The 23,433-nt window shown below is 37.5% G+C and overlaps 1 protein-coding gene across 1 annotated transcript in view; it reads right to left on the bottom strand.

Annotated features, from left to right (window-relative positions):
- MYO9A (myosin IXA) overlaps window positions 1-23,433 on the bottom strand; it is a 388,889-nt gene that overhangs the window by 170,725 nt on the left and 194,731 nt on the right. The window contains 1 exon segment of the mRNA XM_024997927.2: window positions 2,731-2,831. Coding sequence (XP_024853695.1) covers window positions 2,731-2,831 — 101 coding nt within the window.

Consider the following 23,433-nt stretch of genomic DNA (forward strand, 5'->3'; position numbering starts at 1 on the left):
CTTCAGTAGCTGCGGCACATGGACTCAGCAGTCGTGGCTGCCGGCTCTAGAGCACAGGCTCAGTAGTTGTGGCGCACAGGCTTAGTCACTCCATGGCATGTGGGATCTTCTCAGATAAGGGACTGAACCCATGTTTCTTGCCTTGGCAGGCATATTCTTTACCACTGAGCCACCAGGGAAGCCCTAAAGGGGACTTAATATTGTCTGAATCTTCTGTGGTGTTTCAAAAGTCCATGACTTTCTAAGTGCTTTTTATCCTACCTGAAATGTCCTTTCCCTAAACTGTCTATTTCAGATCTACTGAATTAGAGATATCAAGGGAACATTTCATGCAAAGATGGGCTCGACAAAGGACAGAAATGGTATGGACCTGACAGAAGCAGAAGATATTAAGAAGGGGTGGCAAGAATACACAGAAGAATACAAAAAAGATCTTCACGACCCAGATAATCACGATGGTGTTATCACTGACCTAGAGCCAGACATCCTGGAATGTGAAGTCAAGTGGGCCTTAGAAAGCATCACTATGAACAAAGCTAGTGGAGGTGATGGAATTCCAGTGGAGCTATTTCAAATCCTGAACGATGATGCTGTGAAAGTGCTGCACTCAATATGCCAGCAAATTTGGAAAACTCAGCAGTGGCCACAGGACTGGAAAAGGGCAGTTTTCATTCCAATCCCAAAGAAAGGCAACGCCAAAGAATGCTCAAACTACCGCACAATTGCACTCATCTCACATGCTAGTAAAGTAATGCTCAAAATTCTCCAAGCCAGGCTTCAGCAATACGTGAACCATGAACTTCCTGATGTTCAAGCTGGTTTTAGAACAGGCAGAGGAACCAGAGATCAAATTGCCAACATCCGCTGGATCATGGAAAAAGCAAGAGAATTCCAGAAAAACATCTGACTATGCCAAAGGCTTTGACTGTGTGGATCACAATAAACTGTGGAAAATTCTGAAAGAGATGGGACTACCAGACCACCTGACCTGCCTCTTGAGAAATCTGCATGCAGATCATGAAGCAACAGTTAGAACTGGACATGGAACAACAGACTGGTTCCAAATAGGAAAAGGAGTACGTCAAGGCTGTCTATTATCACCCTGCTTATTTAACTTATATGCAGAGTACATCATGAGAAACGCTGGACTGGAAGAAACACAAGCTGGAATCAAGATTGCTGGGAGAAATATCAATAACCTCAGATATGCAGATGATACCACCCTTATGGCAGAAAGTGAAGAGGAACCAATAAGCCTCTTGATGAAAGTGAAAGTGAAGAGTGAAAAAGTTGGCTTAAAGCTCAACATTCATAAAACTAAGATCATGGCATCTGATCCCATCACTTCATGGGAAATAGATGGGGAAACAGTGGAAACAGTGTCAGACTTTACTTTTTTGGGCTCCAAAATCATTGCAGATGGTGACTGCAGCCATGAAATTAAAAGACGCTTACTCCTTGGAAGGAAAGTTATGACCAACCTACATACCATATTCAAAAGCAGAGACATTACTTTGCCAACAAAGGTCCGTCTAGTCAAGGCTATGGTTTTTCCTGTGGTCATGTATGGATGTGAGAGTTGGACTGTGAAGAAGGCTGAATGCCAAAGAATTGATACTTTTAACTATGGTGCTGGAGAAGACTCTTGAGAGTCCCTTGGACTGCAAGGAGATCCAACCAGTCCATTCTGAAGGAGATCAGCCCTGGGATTTCTTTGGAAGGAATGATGCTAAAGCTGAAACTCCAGTACTTTGGCCACCTCATGCGAAGAGTTGACTCATTGGAAAAGACTCTGATGCTGGGAGGGATTGGGGGCAGGAGGAGAAGGGGACGACAGAGGATGAGACGGCTGGATGGCATCACTGAGTCGATGGACGTGAGTCTGAGTGAACTCCAGGAGTTGGTGATGGACAGGGAGGCCTGGCGTGCTGCGATTCATGGGGTCGCAGAGAGTCGGACACGACTGAGCGACTGAACTGAACTGAACTGAATTAGAATCCTTAAAAGAAAGGTCTTAGAATTTGTATTTTTCTAAACAAAGTAACCAAGGTGATTTCTTTATTATTACATTTTTTAAATGCTTTCCCACATCATATTATACTGATCATCATATTATAATGCCTTTTTTTAAAAACAGTAATGGAGACCACTGGACTATATGATCTAATATTAGGCCCTTACTGTGAAACATCTACATCTCAATTGTCCTTCCCTCCTGTCTCAGAAGAACACATGCCTCTCTTCCAGCCAGTAGATAATCCCTATACTTGGGCTCTACATCTCATGAACTCAGTTTACTCAGGGATGTTATTATACCTATTTTCTGTCTCTCACCTAAACTTGACAAGAACTTTCTATGAAAGTAAGCTCACCTGTCTTTTACTTTAAGCAACCCACCCTTACACCCCACATTGTTTCCTTCCCTTCACAACAAGCGTCATAAAGCAACAGTTAAGGAAGGTACATGGAGAGGTTTGGGGGGCACCATGAAGTCCTGTAATAATATGCAAATGTTTATGGATTACATTTTTAGGAGGAAGAGCTCTAATTTTCAATAGATTCTCAAAGAATTCATGACAAAAGAAAGCAATTCAAAACAAGTCTTTTACAAAAATAAATTTCCTAATTCTAAGTAATGCTTAAGATGGAAAAGGCACTAGATCAGGAATATTAGAAAATTGTTTCAAAGGATCTCTACTGGGGGTAAAGGAATACAATAAATAAACTCACTGTCTTCGTGTCTTGGGAAGAAATCCTACCATTTCCATGGCTAGTTGTAAGCGTTCAAAGTCATGCCTCAAATCTTCCCCCTCCACGGTGAAGCAATCCTGCTTTTTTAAGAAAAATGGAAAAGAAAAATCAAAATTACCTATTGAAAAGCAACCTAAGCCACTCAGAAATATAGTAATTTTAGATAAGCATACCTATGCATATTTAGATATCATCAAATTCATTAGACTCTTATCCTACTACAAGCATGCAAACCAAACATATACCTACCTAAATACCAGTATGTTAACTTTTCCCTCTTCTTCACAACCACCCAAGCAAGGATCTCAAAAGTAACTTACAATAAAGAGCTAGCAAGAGTCATAAAATGTTCTGATACCAAGTTTGATTTTGAGTGGTTCTGAAGAGTCTTGGAGATGCGAAGCATTTAAGAGATCAATTGCACATACAAATGTTATTTATTCAACAAATATTTAATAGATGCCTACCTATATGCAAGATGCTGAACTAGATCCTGGGACACAAAAATATATTTTAGAAGAGACATTAATTTAGTTGAGAAGAGGAGCCTAGACTTAATATAAAGATGTTTATATTACACCAACATTAGCTATCACATAAATAGTTCCTAACAAATAATATAAATAACATGGCAATCAGCAAAATAAAGATATATATGTGAAAGTACAAAAACTTTCAAAAGAACCCTCATAATATAAGCCAGTAAAAACAGTTATGGACTACCAGACTAAAAAATATTACTCTTCTAGAGCAACTCTTGCATTTCAGTTCCCCCAAAAGTCAAAAGGTAATACTGTACCATTTGGTAATACTATAAATCTTTAAAACAATTAAAAAAAAAAAAAGGCTTTACCTGCCTTCACTATGTGTTCTCATAGTCCCTTTACACTTATATTTTCAAAAACCTCCTCACATGTATTTATTTTTTAATGCCTATCTTCCTATGAAATGTTGTTATCAAATAGTCAATGAACACATGAACAATTATTTGTCTCATTTACTGCAGATTTCCAATATCAAGTCAGTGCTAAGAAGAAAGTAGGAAATTACTGGAGTAAATATACAATCAATGAATTATTTAACTGAATGAGACATTACTTTTAAAGAAATAAACAAAGTGCTCATCTATTTTTTAAAAAGTACTTATTAAGTATCTACCATGTACAACCTGCTTTAGGGACTATAAAAATGAATATATATAAATAATAAAATTTTAAACACTGTCTTAAAATGCTATTAAAAATAATTCTATTCTCTATAGAAAGGTACACATGGATTTTAAATTCACTTTAAGGAAAGTTCTGACTATAAAATTTTTGGTAAGTAATTTTAAGACATATTTCTACAGACATGACAACATCCTAACCCACTAAAAAATTTTAAGTTAACACATTTTTCTCTTTCCTAAAGCTTTTTAAAAGCTCTTTCTTTTCTTCCCCCTAAAACCACAAACAGCTCAGTCATTTTATAATTTAGTAAAAATTTTTCTGTAACAAATAAGTGGAGGGAAAACAACCTATGCTTCAACTTGTGTAAACTCAGTAATACAGTAATGATTCTCATAAATGACAGCTGCTCTTATCTACCTCAAGAATGAATAAAACAGTGTGGATAAAATTTTGAGAGCATAAATTGAAAAAATAACTAAAATATAAATACATTTATACCTGCTGTTATCTATAATCAAATGTTCTTCAGAAATATAAGACCAAAATCGTAATGAACTTTTAAATACTTGTATTTAACATGAACTTCCTTGATGACAATGGTATTAGAAAAACTAAGGACAGATTAATCTACCAGACCAGAAATACCATTATCTTAATCTGGGTTCATACGGATGCAAACCTTGAGACCAAGATTCAGTACAAGTAGCATTGGAACGTAGGGAAGGCAACGTTGCCTAAATAGAGTACAATATTAAACTAACTACCAAGGTGGGTAACTGGACTTTAATTCCAAAGTAACCTCTGGGAAACAGTATAAAAAATAGAAAGGTGAAGGAGCCCTAACACTTATATATCACCTCTCATCAGTTCTGGAGATAAGCTGTTAATTCCTAGGTACTTTTACAGGACCAGGCAAGAGCCAAGGCCTTCCAGGATTCTAAGAAAAGCTTTTAAGCACCAGATACAAATACTGGCTGTTGGAGGTCATTCAGAAAACAACAAAACAGTAAAGGTCAAAGAATGAGGTAGGGAACTAACCAAAAACTGTTAAAACCCTTTCCACTGAAAGAAGACAGTTGATTCCTAATGTCAAACTCAGCTCAGGCTCTAGTCTTATGTGATAACATGCCACCGCACACTCCCCACAAATACACCAAAATATTCTTTCAAGCTATCAGCACTTTTCCCCTTTGTATGAGATGATGACAACCCTTTCTTATAAGTACCTACAACAAGCCTGGCATGTAGGAAGTATTTTGAGGGAGAGAAAGTGAAAAGCAAAATCAAATTACACACGTTTCTCATATGCTGTCTGTATTTCTTAGAATGCTATTTATAAAAATTATATTTTTATAGCTACTAGTTGATAATATAGGATATAAATCTGAATAATTGACTGAGAGTTAGTAAGGATGGCAGCTGCTGCGCACTAAGCACGGCGGCGGCCGCAACCGGCGGCAGCGGAGAGGAGCTACCCCACGTCCGAGGTCAGGGGGAGAAGCCGGGAGGACCCCATGCCCAAAGGGCGGTGGCCAGGAGGAGTTACCCCACGTCCGAGGTCAGGGGCAGCGGCCGAGAGTGCCAGGCTGCGACGGCGCGGGAACAGCCGAGAGGAGCTACCCAAGTCCGAGGTCAGGGACGGCGGCCGGGAGGAGCTACCCCACATCCGAGGTCAGGGGTGGCAGCCCAGAGGAGCTACCCTGCGTCCGAAGTCCGGGGCGGCGGCCGAGAAGAGATACCCGCGAACGAGGTCAGGGGCAGCGGCCGGCAGGGAGGAGCTACCCCACGCCCCAACGCCCGAGGCCAGGGGCGGCAGCCGGGAGGAGCTACCCTACGCCGGAGGCCAGGGGCGGTGGCCTGGAGGACCAACCCCACTCCGGAGGCCAGAGGCCGCGGCAGGGAGGACCAACCCCACGTCCAAGGAGCGGTGGCTGCAGCAGGCACAGAAGGGCCTAGAGTAGCTATCCCACGTTGAAGGTCAGGAAGGGCGGCGGTGAGGGGATATCCCTTGTCCAAGGTAAGGAGCAGTGGCTGCGCTTTGCTGGAGCAGCCGTGAAGAGATAGCCCACGCCCAAGGTAAGAGAAACCCAAGTAAGATGGTAGGTGTTGCAAGACGGCATCAGAGGGCAGACACACTGAAACCATACTCACAGAAAACTAGTCAATCTAATCACACTAGGACCACAGCCTTGTCTAACTCGATGAGACTAAGCCATGCCCGTGGGGCAACCCAAGACAGGCGTGTCATGGTGGAGAGATCTGACAGAATGTGGTCCACTGGAGAAGGGAATGGCAAACCACTGCAGTATTCTTGCTTTGAGAACCCCATGAACAGTATGAAAAGGCAAAATGATAGGATACTGAAAGAGGAACTCCCCAGGTCAGTAGGTTCCCAATATGCTACTGGAGATCAGTGGAGAAATAACTCCAGAAAGAATGAAGGGATGGAGCCAAAGCAAAAAGAATACTCAGCTGTGGATGTGACTGGTGATAGAAGCAAGGCCCGATGCTGTAAAGAGCAATACTGCATAGGAACCTGGAATGTCAGGTCCATGAATCAAGGCAAACTGGAAGTGGTCAAACAAGAGATGGCGAGAGTGAATGTAGACATTCTAGGAATCAATGAACTAAAATGGACTGGAATGGGTGAATTTAACTCAGATGACACTGCGGGCAGGAATCCCTCAGAAGAAATGGAGTAGCCATCATGGTCAACAAAAGAGTCCAAAATGCAGTACTTGGATGCAATCTCAAAAACAACAGAATGATTTCTGTTCATTTCCAAGGCAAACCATTCATATCACAGTAATCCAAGTCTATGCCCCAACCAGTAACGCTGAAGAAGCTGAAGTTGAACGGTTCTATGAAGACCTACAAGACCTTTTAGAACTAACACCCAAAAAAGATGTCCTTTTCATTATAGGGGACTGGAATGCAAAAGTAGGAAGTCAAGAAACACCTGGAGTAACAGGCAAATTTGGCCTTGGAATATGGAATGAAGCAGGGCAAAGACTAATAGAGTTTTGCCAAGAAAATGCACTGGTCATAGCAAACACCCTCTTCCAACAACACAAGAGAAGACTCTACACATGGACCTCACCACATGATAAACACCGAAATCAGACTGATTTTATTCTTTGCAGCCAAAGATGGAGAAACTCTAAACAGTCAACAAAAACAAGACCAGGAGCTGACTGTGGCTCAGATCATGAACTCATTATTGCCAAACTCAGACTTAAACTGAAGAAAGTAGGGAAAACCACTAGACCATTCAGGTATGACCTAAATCAAATCCCTTATGATTATACAGTGGAAGTGAGAAATAGATTTAAGGGCCTAGATCTGATAGATAAGAGTGCCTGATGAACTATGGAATGAGGTTCGTGACATTGTACAGGAGACAGGGATGAAGACCATCCCCATGGAAAAGAAATGCAAAAAAGCATAATGGCTGTCTGGAGAGGCCTTACAAATAGCTGTGAAAAGAAGAGAAGTGAAAAGCAAAGGAGAAAAGGAAAGATATAAGCATCTGAATGCAGAGTTCCAAACAATAGCAAGAAGAGATAAGAAAGCCTTCCTCAGCAATCAACACAAAGAAATAGAGGAAAACAACAGAATGGGAAAGACTAGAGATCTCTTCAAGAAAACTAGAGATACCAAGGGGACATTTCATGCAAAGATGGGCTTGATAAAGGACAGAAATGGTATGGATCTAACAGAAGCAGAAGATATTAAGAAGTGGCAAGAATACACAGAAGAACTGTACAAAAAAGATCTTCACGACCCAGATAATCACGATGATATGATCACTCATCTAGAGCCAGACATCCTGGAATGTGAAGTCAAGTGGGCCTTAGAAAGCATCACTATGAACAAAGCTAGTGGAGGTGATGGAATTCCAGTGGAGCTATTTCAAATCCTGAACGATGATGCTGTGAAAGTGCTGCACTCAATATGCCAGCACATTTGGAAAACTCAGCAGTGGCCACAGGACTGGAAAAGGGCAGTTTTCATTCCAATCCCAAAGAAAGGCAATGCCAAAGAATGCTCAAACTACCGCACAACTGCACTCATCTCACATGCTAGTAAAGTAATGCTCAAAATTCTCCAAGCCAGGCTTCAGCAATACGTGAATCATGAACTTCCAGATGTTCAAGCTGGTTTTAGAAAAGGCAGAGGAACCAGAGATCAAATTGCCAACATCCGCTGGATCATGGAAAAAGCAAGACAGTTCCAGAAAAACATCTATTTCTGTTTTACTGACTGTGCCAAAGCCTTTGACTATATGGATCACAATAAACTGTGGAAAATTCTGAAAGAGATGGGAATACCAGACCACCTGACCTGCCTCTTGAGAAATCTGTATGCAGGTCATGAAGCAACAGTTAGAACAGGACATGGAACAACAGACTGGTTCCAAATAGGAAAAGGAGTACGTCAAGGCTGTATATTGTCATCCTGCTTATTTAACTTATATGCAGAGTACATCATGAGAAACGCTGGACTGGAAGAAACACAAGCTGGAATCAAGATTGCTGGGAGAAATATCAATAACATCAGATATGCAGATGACACCACCCTTATGGCAGAAAGTGAAGAAGAACTAATAAGCCTCTTGATGAAAGTGAAAGTGGAGAGTGAAAAAGTTGGCTTAAAGCTCAACATTCAGAAAACAAAGATCATGGCATCCGGTCCCATCACTTCATGGGAAATAGATGGGGAAACAGTGGAAACAGTGTCAGACTTTACTTTTTTGGGCTCCAAAATCATTGCAGATGGTGACTGCAGCCATGAAATTAAAAGACGCTTACTCCTTGGAAGGAAAGTTATGACCAACCTACATACCATATTCAAAAGCAGAGACATTACTTTGCCAACAAAGGTCCGTCTAGTCAAGGCTATGGTTTTTCCTGTGGTCATGTATGGATGTGAGAGTTGGACTGTGAAGAAGGCTGAGCGCCGAAGAATTGATGCTTTTGAACTATGGTGTTGGAGAAGACTCCTGAGAGTCCCTTGGACTCCAAGGAGATCCAACCAGTCCATTCTGAAGGAGATCAGCCCTGGGATTTCTTTGGCAGAAATGATGCTAAAGCTGAAACTCCAGTACTTTGGCCACCTCATGCGAAGAGTTGACTCATTGGAAAAACTCTGATGCTGGGAGGGATTGGGGGCAGGAGGAGAAGGGGACAACAGAGGATGAGATGGCTGGATGGCATCACTAGTCAATGGACGTGAGTCTGAGTGAACTCCAGGAGTTGGTGATGGACAGGGAGGCCTGGTGTGCTGTGATTCATGGGGTCTCGAAGAGTCGGACACAACTGAGTGACTGAACTGAACTGAACTGAAAGATGCTGAAGATCATTTAAGAAAAAAGAATATAAAAAAACATAGCCTGATTTGAATCCCAATTACATTATTAAATTGCTTCATCACCACGGGGGAAGTCACTTAAATTCTGAGCCACTGTTGTTTCTTGTGTGAAAGGTAATCATACTAACTACAACCAGCGGTTTTATAATGATCAAATATAATATGGATGGTAATGGTTTTTAAATGGAAAAGCATTTGCAAAGGAAGTTGTGCAGCATGCAGAGACCTTCGTACTGGACTGGCATAAAGCCAAAAAGGCAGAATTTGAGGGAATGACCCCAAATGTATAAACTGTTGGACAGTGAATAGCAGTAAAAGTGTTATGCTGTAGAAATGCTTAAGATATGGAGGATGTAAATATTATGGATTCAAAGGTTCCTGTCCAGTTGCATAGGATTCCTGCAGCAGGTCTACTTCATGGGAAAATGGGAGGTCAGGTACAATACAAATGGTTGGGTTCCTATAAAGGCAGTAATGACCAGGAAAGCTTGGCCTCACTGAGAATATGATGTTTTAATCCCTTTGCAGCATGGTGTTCAGTATCCTGAGACCCATTCTGGCAATTCTCACTAAACTCGCCTGATAGTTGGACCCAACTATTCAAAGTTTAATTCAGAAAAATTTTAAATTAGGTGAAACTGTTTACATTGAAGTTATTCAGAACCAGCTTTAAGGTAAAATGATTAGAATAGATAATTATCATTTAAAGAAGGGAAATTAGCATTTACCATTTATCTTCTACATACCAGTCAATATCAGAGTCACTTGCCATATATAATCTTTAAATTCTCAAAATACAAGAAGTTAATTATGCATATGTACATTTTATTATACCTATATTTATAGGAAAGAAAATAGACTCAGCAGTTAAATAAGTCACCCAAATAACAGAGGAGGTTACACCAAAATCTGTTCTAAGTCCTCTGCTATCTTTCATGAAACACTAGTTGCTTGAGCTTGTTTTATTAATAGGTGATTTAATCCCTTTTAAGGAATTAATACAATGGGCAACAACAGGTCTCTTGTTAAAAGCAGTTTTCTTACTTAAGTTCCCCTTGGGATCACTTATACAATTTCATACAATGTATATTAAGTAATATAGCACAAACGGCAGAATCCTCCCTTAATCCTCTCTTCCCATAAAGCTAGTCACATAAGTTCTAAAAACTCAGAGTAAAACAAGTTTACTTTGCCCCCAAATATGACATAAGGAGGTGCGAAGAGGAAAAAATTAACCAAAAAATCCTCAGATAGACTACTTGCTTCCATTAAAATTACCTTGCAAGAAAAAGCAGAAAAATTAAAGTTCCAATGATAATAGATTTGAAAATATAATAAATAAGAGGATAGTAATGAAACTAATATTAAGGGAGTAGGAGAGTATGGCTACAAATTTCTTCTAAAAGGAAAAGATGGATGATAATGCTTTCAATGGTGGCAGCAATAGTGGAAACATTTACAGTGTGCTTTATATAGAAGGCAATGGCACCCCACTCCAGTACTCTTGCCTGGAAAATCCCATGGATGGAGGAGCCTGATAGGCTGCAGTCCATGGGGTCGCGAAGAGTCGGACACAAATGAATGACTTTGCTTTCACTTTTCACTTTCACGTGTTGGAGAAGGAAATGGCAACCCACTCCAGTGTTCTTGCCTGGAGAATCCCAGGGACAGGGGAGCCTGGTGGGCTGCCGTCTATGGGGTCGCACAGAGTCGGACACGACTGAAGCGACTTAGCAGCAGTAACAGTATTAAGCATTAAGCAATACATTAAGCTCTGTAGATGCACTAATTTAATACTCACAAAAGTTAAAGACCATTATTTTCCCCTTAAAGAGGGGATGAAAACAAAAAGACAAGTCACCTGCTTGGGTTCTCAAAACTAACAAGTAGATGAGCCAGTTTTCTAATCAGGTCTACCTACTTCAGAACCTAAAAATTCTTAAGCATTACTTAGACTGTCTAAATAGCAGACCAGCTGACAATCTCACTGTAAGCTCTGTACAGGCAATCAAGTCTTATATTCACTATATGAGTTTCCCAGTCTCCTACCTACTTCCCAATGAGGTGCACACAATCAACTGGCACACTAAGCAAAAGATTAAAGCTTCTCAAGAGAAAAAACAGCATAAAATTCTTCTACTAAAAATTATCAGTATCTATAAATTTACTGTCTAAAATTTATTTTCTAAAACATCAAATCTGAAATTACAAACTACTTGATTATGAAACGGTACTGCAATTAAACTGAAGGAAAAATTACTAAATCTACTCAAAATCTGATAGTCTTGCAATTAGCGGAGTTTGTAATCACATGCAGTGAGAATTAAAGTGATAGTTATTTAAAGCATGATTAAGACATATTACGTTTCCAGGAGGAGTAGTTAATACATTAGTTCATTAGTTAATGAATATATAGATGAGTGTGTGTTTTCAGCCTTTCACATCTGACCTAGTTGCAAACTGAAGTAAAGGAAAAAGATTTTTTTATGTTCTATTTACAATTATAAAGTTGTTTTATAAATTATAACAAATAATGCTAAATTTACCTACTCATTTTATATTACATCATATATGCCTTTAAATCATACTTAATTTGAAACATAAAATAATCTTATTTAAAGGAATTTCAATTCTTAATTTTTTAGAAAATTACATAGAGGCTATAGCCTCTCTTGCTATTAAAAAATGCATGCATTCATTATGTGAAGACTGTTAACAGACACATAAAACAGGAAGGATGCAACTTTTTAAAATAAACAATAAATACTACCCATAATAGGAAGATAACTAAACTACCACATAAGAATGAAATAAATAAATAAATGTCAAGGGAAAAAAACCCTATGGGTTATAATGATCCATAACAATGCTGAAATTAGGAATGCAATCAATGTATTATTTTTCAAAATAAATACTGAATATAGTCCAAATATAGCCCCCCAAAATCCAAATAAGGTAAATTGTTTTTAATCAATAAACCACACATACACAAAAAAGTCAATTCTAAATAAAATAAACACTGATTTATCTTCTTTGCTAGATTCTTTGTTTGTATTTCAGCTGACTTTCTTCCTAACTAAGTCACAAAAAGGGTCCTTTAGCAGGAACACAGGATACTTAGCACTTGTCGTACTCGACGCGGCCCATTCGCGTGAGGATCAATCAAAAAACGATACAGAACACGAGTCCACACCAAAACACCCACATCACAACGACAGTCAACCACAGAACCCAACACAAACCACACAAGCAAACACAATCATAAAAAAAATTAAGCAATCCCGAAATACAGGAAGAACCCCCCATCCAAAACAACAACCTACAGCAGTAAAAAGCAAATAACTACAGTTCAACAAGCCGCCAGCTCTGTCTGAGTGGGTATCCATTGTAGTCCTGAAACAGAGCGCAGATTAAGTATCTCAAGGTAGAAGATACATAAGATCTTTACACTACTATCACTAATGATCTCTTAAGGACTTGTAACAGTGGTTCGGGTAGCTACCAAAAAAAACCCACCCCACACCACCCAAACATGCCATCCAACATACACCGCACAAAGAAAAGGTTATTTAATTGATAAACGCGCAGAAAGACAACACTAGAAGTAAAACAATTCAGGCGGAGTCAATAATTATTTATACACCAATACCATATTTGCCTTATTCGTAAAAGCTATTACATCTAAAGATTTGTAATAACTGTTGAAGTCTATAGTCGCACACACTACTATAAACGAACGCCTAAGTCAGAACCCACCGTAAAATACCATAAATCCGTGCAGTTCATTGACATTAAAGATTCTGGGAAGAAGGGAAAGGCAAATAAACTCCAGATTTCTTCTAGGTATTAATTTGTAAGGGCTTCCAGGTGGGAACAGCACTAAAGAATGTGCCTACCAATGCACGGAGATGTAGCCATTCCTGATTTAAAGAGGACTATTATCGAACCCCTGACAGATAAGGAAATGCAACATCACTCCAGTAGTGTATTGCCCTGGGTAAATCCCCCATGGGACAGAGGAGCTGGTGGGCCTACAGCTAGTAGGGCAGCATAAGCATCAGACGTGACTACACACCAACCAGTGCACATCAGTTATTTTGATCAGGCAAGTTAGCTAATTTTCAGAAGGAAAATACCTTATAATCATCCCACATATATGGCACCAATCCCAGTTTAAACAGAAGGAAGGGACAACTCGACTAAATACTAACCTAGTTTTTAATACCATCACCTAATCTCTACAGTAAAAACTCGCATCATAATTGTACCCCCGAAGAAAGTTGATATTCTTAAATCAATTATTCAATCCTCGCAATATTCATAGGTAAAGCAGATCTAGTTGGACTTATATAAACTATGATAAGTTCACCAGCATCATCAACTGCTCTCTATATCCTTCCACCAAAGTGCTGAGAATGTTATTATATCACACAGCCACTAAAATAATACTAACCACTTGAGCCACCATCCCATGTGTCATTTAATATCCCCTCAGAAGCATTAAATTACCAGTACGGGCAACTCATTCTTTTCACAGCACCATTCAATCTTTGCAATCAAAACAAAAAATGACAGAGGAGACAGATCATGTATACTCTAAACCAGTATCCGTAGACTGTCCAGATTCAAACCTAAATTTCAATATTCATCACCAAGATCTTGAATTCATGGGATTAAATAATAAGAAAATTAAATAAATCGATCAACAAACACACATGCAATGAACAGTTGGTGCAGCGATTAACTCAATAAACATCCAACAATATTAATGGCAAGTTTAGGGGACGAAATATCTTTAAAGCATTCCGCACAGGTAAACAACACAGATAATTACTAAGATCAATATTCCTAATTAATGAACTTCACATAGAGAATAGATAACTAAAAGGATAAATTACCTCAAAAACTTCATACTAAACAAAGTAATCAACCTCTATCTCTAGCAGCTATAATGATACATGCACACAGAGGTCAATATACTACACCATACACACGACGCCCCTCTCAAACAATGAAATACACAGCTCTACAGTAATAACCCTCATAGAGCCGCAAGCAGTAAACGCATCAGAGTAACATTTAAACATCGCCATACATGGTCCAGTCACAAAGGCCATATACAAACCATACAAACAAATAACTACTATTCGAAAAGTTGTCACCATTATTAGGCTGCAATTAGAACGGTATCTCTATAACCAGTAAATTATATCATCCACCCAAAGAAGTCAACAAAACAGCACAACGAGCACACAAAAATACAAACTACATAACTAATACATTTTATAGAATCGTCATATAAGAAATAAAAAATATAATCTTTTATACATATATATTGTATGATATGTATGTATTCTATTTTTCACATATATATTGAATAATACGCATAGTACTAAATACTAACACGAGTCGCAAATAGTATTAACAGCCACGTACCACAGGGGTTGCAAAATAATACTAGAAGAACATACCAAAATGAAAACAACTTTCATCTTTCTCGTATCGTCAGCCAAAAACTATTACAATAGATATGCACTAAACCATATTCCAAAGATAATGAATAATTCATAGAATTCTACCTCACCCTTGATCTTGATGATACAATAGATGAATCTGTCTACAAGTTGCTAGGAGTGTAGAGATTATAAGAGATGAGCACTCAAATACACACTATCACTTACTATCACTCTGCTCCCTAGACGGAAGCGTAAAAGAATACACTCATGATTAGTATCTCTCCTAAGTTAGAGACTACAAAGAAGTATGGTTCTATAATAGCCCAGGGTTCCTGGATGGTATAATCCAGGTTTACTATCACAATCAGAGAAATATAAGGAATTCAATCTATAATAAAACTGAGTTGAAACAGTCTTGACTATCACGATAACGACTAATTATTATATACATAGCATCAGAGTGAATAATATCTACTACAGAAATAACTTATCAATTGAGAGATCCTACTTCATGGGAGAGCAGAATATCTAGATACCGAGGCGTAAGAACGATACAAGCCTAGAACTTAACCCACAAAGCCTAAGACACAACTAGGATACCAAGTGGAACTCACGTAGATAGCATAATGGCTCACAGAAATAAAAAACTACGGAAGATTTAAGGTAGAGATCGACATCTTATCAAATAGAAATTATCTCAATAGGAATATAAAGCCAACTAATGTAATATTTATGTATAATCGAACATATGAAGTTCAAAAGTACAAAGGTAATGAAGCGAATATAGAATAATAAACTAAATAAAGAACCTATTTCTTAATTAACTAACTCATCCACTGAACAGAACTAAATAGTAGATAAAACTAAAACGAAATATGTATTCAGTATATCAGATACTTAAAGAAATTGCTAACTCTACCATATAAAACATGTAAAGCAAATGATATAGGCACTGATGATCACATTACTATTAGTAACAAGAACGAGGCTGAAATCAAACTATAAAAAACCACATGAAATGCGTGTGTGATATATATATACTATGACCTACAACTATCAAACTTACATGACCTTACACATAAATAACGGAAATTAGACTTATCATAATACACACCTAGCTATCAACATGAGAGTGGACAACCAGTATAGAGATTATGCGATATTTCACTAGATAGATAGGACCACGAGAACCAGAGAGGTTGTCGATATCTCTAGAGGAGAACTATGGCCTAGGAAATATACATTATTAGATTGTAATACATGTATTGTCTAGCGAAGGATAGTGTATTAACAATTTATCGACGAAATCTACACGACATAAGATGACAACTAATTATAAACGTGAATTTGATGCATCTTACTATTTGACGAACCCATGACTAGAAGCGTATAAGATGCTACATAATCCCATGGATCCACATGCCTCTTGAAAAATCTCTTGTTCAGTACAGAATGTCGTAACAGCAATAACACTAATTAGTGGTCAAAATAAATAATTATATTGAAAACTAAGAATATTAGTTCCTAGGACCTAGAAACAGACATAGATGGACATAACGTTTACAAGACTTAGAATTTGAATTATCATAGGTGCAAAACTGTAAAGTCACATATACAACACGAATATATAGGAAGAGCACGCAAGGACCAGCAACACATATGCATGACATCACAACAGCAGCCTATGTAAAACAGCTTCGCAATGAGTTTAGATCGGGAGAATGCTCAATGAAGGCCATAGTGATCTAATAGACACATGAGGATAAATGGAGATAACTGCTGGTAATCAAATCGAGCAGCAGTAAGCTCATGGCGAATGTCATATCTACAAGCAAAGTGACCATTAGCACGACAAATATCTAATAGACCTATACCATAAAACAAAACTCTGAAGCAAACTCACAAGCGCAAGAGCCAAAGTTAAAGACCACAGAGCAAGTAAATTATGAGAAGAGATAAAACAAAATGCCCTGCCTAGGAGTTTCATAAAGCTTCCAATATACGAGCTACCCTTTGGAGACGAACTACGATGCAAGAGAACTTACTTGATTTACAACACATTTTATTAGAAATCCTTTCTAGTTCAAACTATCACATACAATTAACTCACAAGAAATCAGTTAATAAAGAAATGGAAAAGAAATCAGATAACCTACTTATTAAAGGGCATCAACCACCTGGTGGCATCAGACTGGTATACATGACAACAATTCGCCTGTCAATTATGAATAATTAGGGATCTCTGAGGGCTTACAAGTATTGTACCCGAGCGGTCACAGGAGAGGTTTCGTTGAGAGAAAAGAGAAATTCGCTTTAGGATGAACACTTTTACAAGTATCTTATCTTCTGAGAGCTGGGTATAAGTGACATGAGAAATTCATGTGTATCAGGAGACATAGACTCTAAGTGGGCAAGATGTCGGCATACAAAAAGGGATTCGTCATACATAGATGATAAATATCAAGAGGAATCTTGGGATAATAAGTAAATCATCAAACACGGCTTGACCTAAGGTACTCACCAGCATGACCCAAGCATCTAAGACAAAAGGCAGAACTCCCTGCGGCCAATAATACAGATGAAGATAACAATGACATACGAAAATTACATAATTCCCCCATATCGATCTCCAATAAGCTGAGAAGACGTCTTGATATATCCACTGAATATACCTGAGCGATAGAGAAAGATACAACACTGTGAAAGACGAAGAGGAAGAAGAACCCAATTACCAGATAGGTACCATTGAGCCTAGGGAAATCCACATGTGAACGGAGAGTTAATCGTGAGAGCAGATATAATACATGTCCATAGGTAGGTTATGTTCTAGAAAAAATAGTAGGACATAGTACACCATGTACAATTAGTGAAGCATAATAATAACTCAGGATCAGATGCTTAAGCGCAATGAAAGAATAGTACTATAAATGGCTAAACTCGAAAAAAAGTTAAGACTTCATAACATATAGCCTGCAGCAACAACTTCACAATAACAGTAGGCCAACAAAAACCCTTGTAAAAACAAAGCCAAAACATATTGCACTTTAGGCAGAGTGCGGAATTGGTATATCTTCCAGCCTCATCACCTCAGCTCAGGCTCTCATAAAAAATCATTGAATTTGTAATTCTTTAATATTGGATGTAACATAGTACCAATAATATTCATCTTCTTAATAATGCTCCAGTCCACATACGAACACATGGACATAATAACAAAGGATATAACAAAAGTAGCAAACATGGTAACACACATAACATGTAGTGACACGAGACACAAGTAACACTCAGATTAAATAATGACTGTGCTCTACACAGGAACGCCAGTCCTAGAGACATCACACACCTAAAGCTAGACTATGGTACTTCATAAGGGTATATGCTGTTTTACCATACATCAAACTAACCATAAGAGCACGAATGAAGATAGACACCATTTTATCATTAGTATACGAAAGCTATTGAGACATCTCACTGCACATCGTCAGATACAAGAATAGTGAAGAATGACATATAAGCACATCCATATTTATAAAATAGATAAGTGAGAGGAAGCTATATAATTATGGGTCTGTAAAAGTGCTGTCCATACCATAGAGGAAGAACACCTATCTTAAGAAAAGAGCACTCAACAGAAAGACTAAGAGTAGCAGAAGAAGAAGATATAGTGAGAATTTAGTTGGAGACCCTCTCTCTGAAGATCAGTTTTTGTAAATACATAGCTTAGCTACTGAAGGGCCATAAATTGGAAGAAGAACACGAATAAATTAACTTTATCACTTCTATGACTGGCTACAAGGGCTTTATGTGGGATGCCAGACCATATATAACTAGGAAGCCAGAGACACATAATGCTACACATTATTGTGAGAAGTAACACAGTGTAACAATATAAGCATAATATGGGGAACAATGGTTAGTGAAATTATGAGCTACAAAGAGCACGCAAGGAGAAAGACCTGAGATAGAGATTATTTTTGATAAATAACTTATAGTATTAGGATCCAATTGTCCCCCTAGAGTTTCGTAGTGATAATAACCACTAAAAGGAACTCTACATCATAATTTATGATCAACTTTATATTGAATGCAGTCAGGAGTAAGAAGATAACTCAGAGACTGCGCAAGCATATACTCGGACAGAACCCTAACTCATACTAATAACACAGCACATAAAGAACAAAATTGTAATCCATAAGCGAGCCTATGGGCGAAGAAAGGAAGAATGCCTACAATTTCAAAGCGGATGCATCTTAATGTTAAGCACTTACCAACCTGATTAAAATAGCGAAAGTGAAATCACAGAATGATCATAAGAGTACTAGAAGAAACAAATACACAAAATGCAGAAGGTAATCATTGATGCGAAGTAAACTATCAACTCAATATAGAGAGCAATATTGGAGACAAGAATTCATGGAGGAGTACTCCCAGAGTCAAAATATAAAAACATAAGGTACATAAAGCTTATCCCTTGTCTACAGCTATACCCCCAGATGGAGCCCCAGCTATAAAGAAAAGGAAAGCTACCATATTAGGAGCTTTGGGTAGGGCTTGAAATATTCATATAGAGAAGTATTAAAGAGATCAAGATATAATAAAAAGGTCAATGAGCATAGAAATAGTATCAGTCAAAGTATACACATACAGTAAGAGCTATAAGATAGAGTATAATAAATGTAGATAGAGGTTTAGATATTTAATATTGAGAATTGGATCTTGTGTTTTTGAGTTGTGGTAGAGTGAGCTTTGTTGTTGTTCCACTTCCAAATCTAATTCGCAAATAAACAGCCAACAACTATTAATTTGGAATATTCTCTAGGTACTGAGGTGGACGCTTACTATTGTATTTTTATGAGAACATTGACTTGTATTTACATACAACTATACTAACAACACAAAGTAATTATTGAGAAAAAATATATCAAATGAGGAAAACAATTGATTGGCAACTTCACACTGAAAATTCTCTTATGCCTAATATTAGGAGAAGGTTACTACGACGTAAACGCATTAACTCAATAAACAATACTCCTATCTAGTGTTATCTGGTCTAAACAACTATTTAAGGACCTACCTTTGGATATTTTTCCATATACAAAATAGTGAAAATAAAGAGTATTTACTAATGAAGCAGAAAGAATCTTTATTTGAGGTATTTGTTAAGGATTGCGCCACACTATTGAGTGCGATGATCCTAAAGTCACTTTTAAGAAATTGGAGTGTGCTTAGGCTCTTATATTCTTCAAAGACTACTTTGCCATTTCTCTGCCTGCTGCACTGTAACTATGATGTCAGCCATGATATATGCAAGTTCTTTATCTTCACAATTATATTGTAAGGCCTCCTCGCCACTCATTAAGTTATATGTTTATCATAATAATATGCAACGAAGATCGGGCATTTCCACATTAAATACCGGCACCGTACTTATGTAAATTAATTAAACTAAACTAAAAGAGACTATTCATATAGGAAAACTATCGGATACAAATTAGAGGACCACGTATAATACTTAAGACAATGGCAAATAAAGTTTATCTCATAAGGTTATCAAAAACAAAAATAATAAGAGATTACGGCACTATTTATAAGGGGCAACTATCGAACGTTATATATTAATCCTGTTACAGTTTATGAAACTGGTTACACTATGTAATTTAGACGATATAGTACAGTCAATTCTATGGTATTATAATAGAATAAACGTCATAACCAATTAATATATGTTAAATCATATGCAAAAGTAACAAAAATCTCTTTTTCCACACTAAATGTAAACACCGTAGTTATCCAGGGTTCTTGCACACTAGGCATTCAGGACAGATAGGACTAGACATAGGGCTCTAGAAATGAACACCAACTGCTAATTGCATTGAGTAAAATTCATAAATAAATGAACTAATTCTGAACTGAATTAGAAAACTCATAATGTATATAAACTACAACACGATTCTGCAGTAAGGCAAAGAGTTCATGTTAATGTATACGATTAGTGATTTACACGCGTGCAATTTAACTTTACTAATCATACAAAATATACAACTAATTATACTAATGTATTGAATTCTATCTTATCAGACTCTTGGTGAATACAAAAACTACCCGGCCACGATGCTCAAGAACATCTCCACTCAGAGTTTAATGTGAATGGACTGATTTTCTAAACATAGAGCACTAGAATAAAATCTAGTTAACATTGGTTTGAAAATTAGACAAGATTAACCATGAGAAAGCCTTTAAATCATAAATCAAAAGATAGGTGTCTATGACGGAACTTAAAATTTTTACTTAAGAGATAATTGAGGATGTGTCAAATATGGTCACTAAAGAATACTATTTCAGAGTACATTTCCTACTTAGTCACAGGTTGAAATAGGTATCAGAGTGTAGGATTAGAGCACTTAAGGGAATATGCATTTTTCCAGAAGTATAGATATGAAAAGAAATTTTTTGTATGGGTCATTGGGTGTACATTTGTTTTAGTCCTCTGATTAAATGCCTCATAGTTAAATTTCATTAAATGCCTCTTTATAGTTTGTTTTGCTATGTTTTAGCTATTTCCGGAGAAATGGTTAGAAAACTCTACAAGATTCGGAGGAAGATGTCAAACAATGGGCAGCTCAAGACCCTACAATGACACAGACTTTACTTTATTTCCAGGCTCAATACCACATGTGAAAGTGAAAGTGAAGTCGCTCAGTCGAGTGTCCGACTCTTGCGACCGCGGCGGACTGTAGCCTACCAGGCTCCTCCGTCCATGGGATTCTCCAGCAAGAAACTGGAGTGGGTTGCCATTTCCTTCTCCAGCGGATCTTCCCAACCCAGGGATTGAACCCGGGTCTCCCGCAGTGGAGGCAGACACTTTAACCTCTGAGTACATTCTTTCAAAATTTATACTTTGGCTAGCCTACTAAATAAGGCTCAAAGATATACTTTCTTTACATACCCATGCTGTTGCCACATCCTGGAATAAATGTGTTTATAGCTTGCCAATTTCCTCAGTAAGCACTCATTAATTGGGCACTGTGTAAGCACTGTTCAGATACAGAAATAAGTGATACACTACCTGTTTTCAAGTGATATACTACCTGTTTTCAAGGGCTGATACTGAGCTGACAGGATTTATTATAGAGCAAGGACCAGAATATTATAAATGTAAAAAGAGAGACACATATGATTCAATTCAAGAAGGAAACAGGATGTAAGGAAGAACTCCCATAGAGAGTGAGTACACAGATCTTACTAAATAGGATATAAAAATCATAAATAAAAACTAGCACACAACACAACAACCAGTTTACATATGTACGTATAAAAAATATGTTGTATGTGTACATCTTGTGGGGTTTGTGTCTTGGTATTGATCAAAATGAGAACTTTTCTCAGGAATGCAAAATGATCCAATGTTGGGAAAATAATGATAATACTAATAAATTCAAGGGTGAAGATCAGACTAATTTCCATGGATGCCAAAAGGCCTTTAATAAAATTCAGTAGCCATTACTGACAAAAATACTCAAAGAAAATTAAAATCAATGCTGAATTCATTAACATGATAATATGTCCTGAAAGCCAATATTCTACTTAGTGAAGAAAAGTAAAGGCATTCACACAAGTATTAGAAAAATATTATCATAGTTTACGCAGGTATGAATCAAACAAGATAGAATAATTCAGAGATATAGGAACAGAAAAAAAAGTTAAACTATTTATAGTAGATAATATAATAAACTAGAAATGGTAAAGAGAAACAATCAACAGTAAAACTAATACAAATAATAAATTCAGCAAGATAGTAAGATATAAAATTAATATACAAATCAATAGAAGTAATTGGGGCTTCCCTGGTGGCTCAGATGGTAAAGAATCTGCCTGCAGTGAGGAGATCTGGGTTCAATTTCTGGGTCAGAAAGATCCTCTGGAGAAGGGAATGGCTACCCACTCCAGTATTCTTGCCTGGAGAATTCGATGGACAGAGGAGCATGGGAGGTTACAGTTGATGGGGTCACAAAGATTCGGACACAACTGAGCAACTAACACATACAAGTAATGTACAGTTTTAGAAGATATAATGTAAGAGAAAAATACACATTTAATAAAAATAAACATTAAAAATAACATAATATTTAGGATAACTCAATAAGAAATATAAAAAGCTAAAAAACATGTCTAAAAACAATAAAGATGTTATACTCCAAAATTTATTAATCCAATAAAACCAAGCCATGAAAGACATGGAAGATTCTTCAATATATATGCTAAAGAAGAAAGAATGCAATCCGTAAAGACTATATGCTATATAATTTCCAATTATGTGGCATTCTAGAAAAGGCAACCTATTACAACAGTGAAAGGATCGGCGGCTGCCAAAGGTTAGTGGGTAGAAAGGATGAACGTGGGCACAGAGGATTTTTAGGGCAGTGAAACTATACCTTTATACATTTATCAAAGCCCATCTCAATGAACAACAAATGGAACCACACTAATTCAAGATATTATCACAACGAGACGAAACTAGGGGATAGCGTGAAGAGGCATAAGGGAACACATCCTCTATTCTGTTCATTTTTGTCATTAATCTAGAACTGTTCTAAAAAGTAGTCTATTAAAAGAATACTGCTGGCACAAAGAGGACTCTGATCACAGACTGTAATAGCAAAAACTGTAACTATGACAAAATTAAATAC

This window comes from Bos taurus, chromosome 10 (assembly GCF_002263795.3).
Source record: "Bos taurus isolate L1 Dominette 01449 registration number 42190680 breed Hereford chromosome 10, ARS-UCD2.0, whole genome shotgun sequence".
Lineage (NCBI taxonomy): Eukaryota > Metazoa > Chordata > Mammalia > Artiodactyla > Bovidae > Bos > Bos taurus.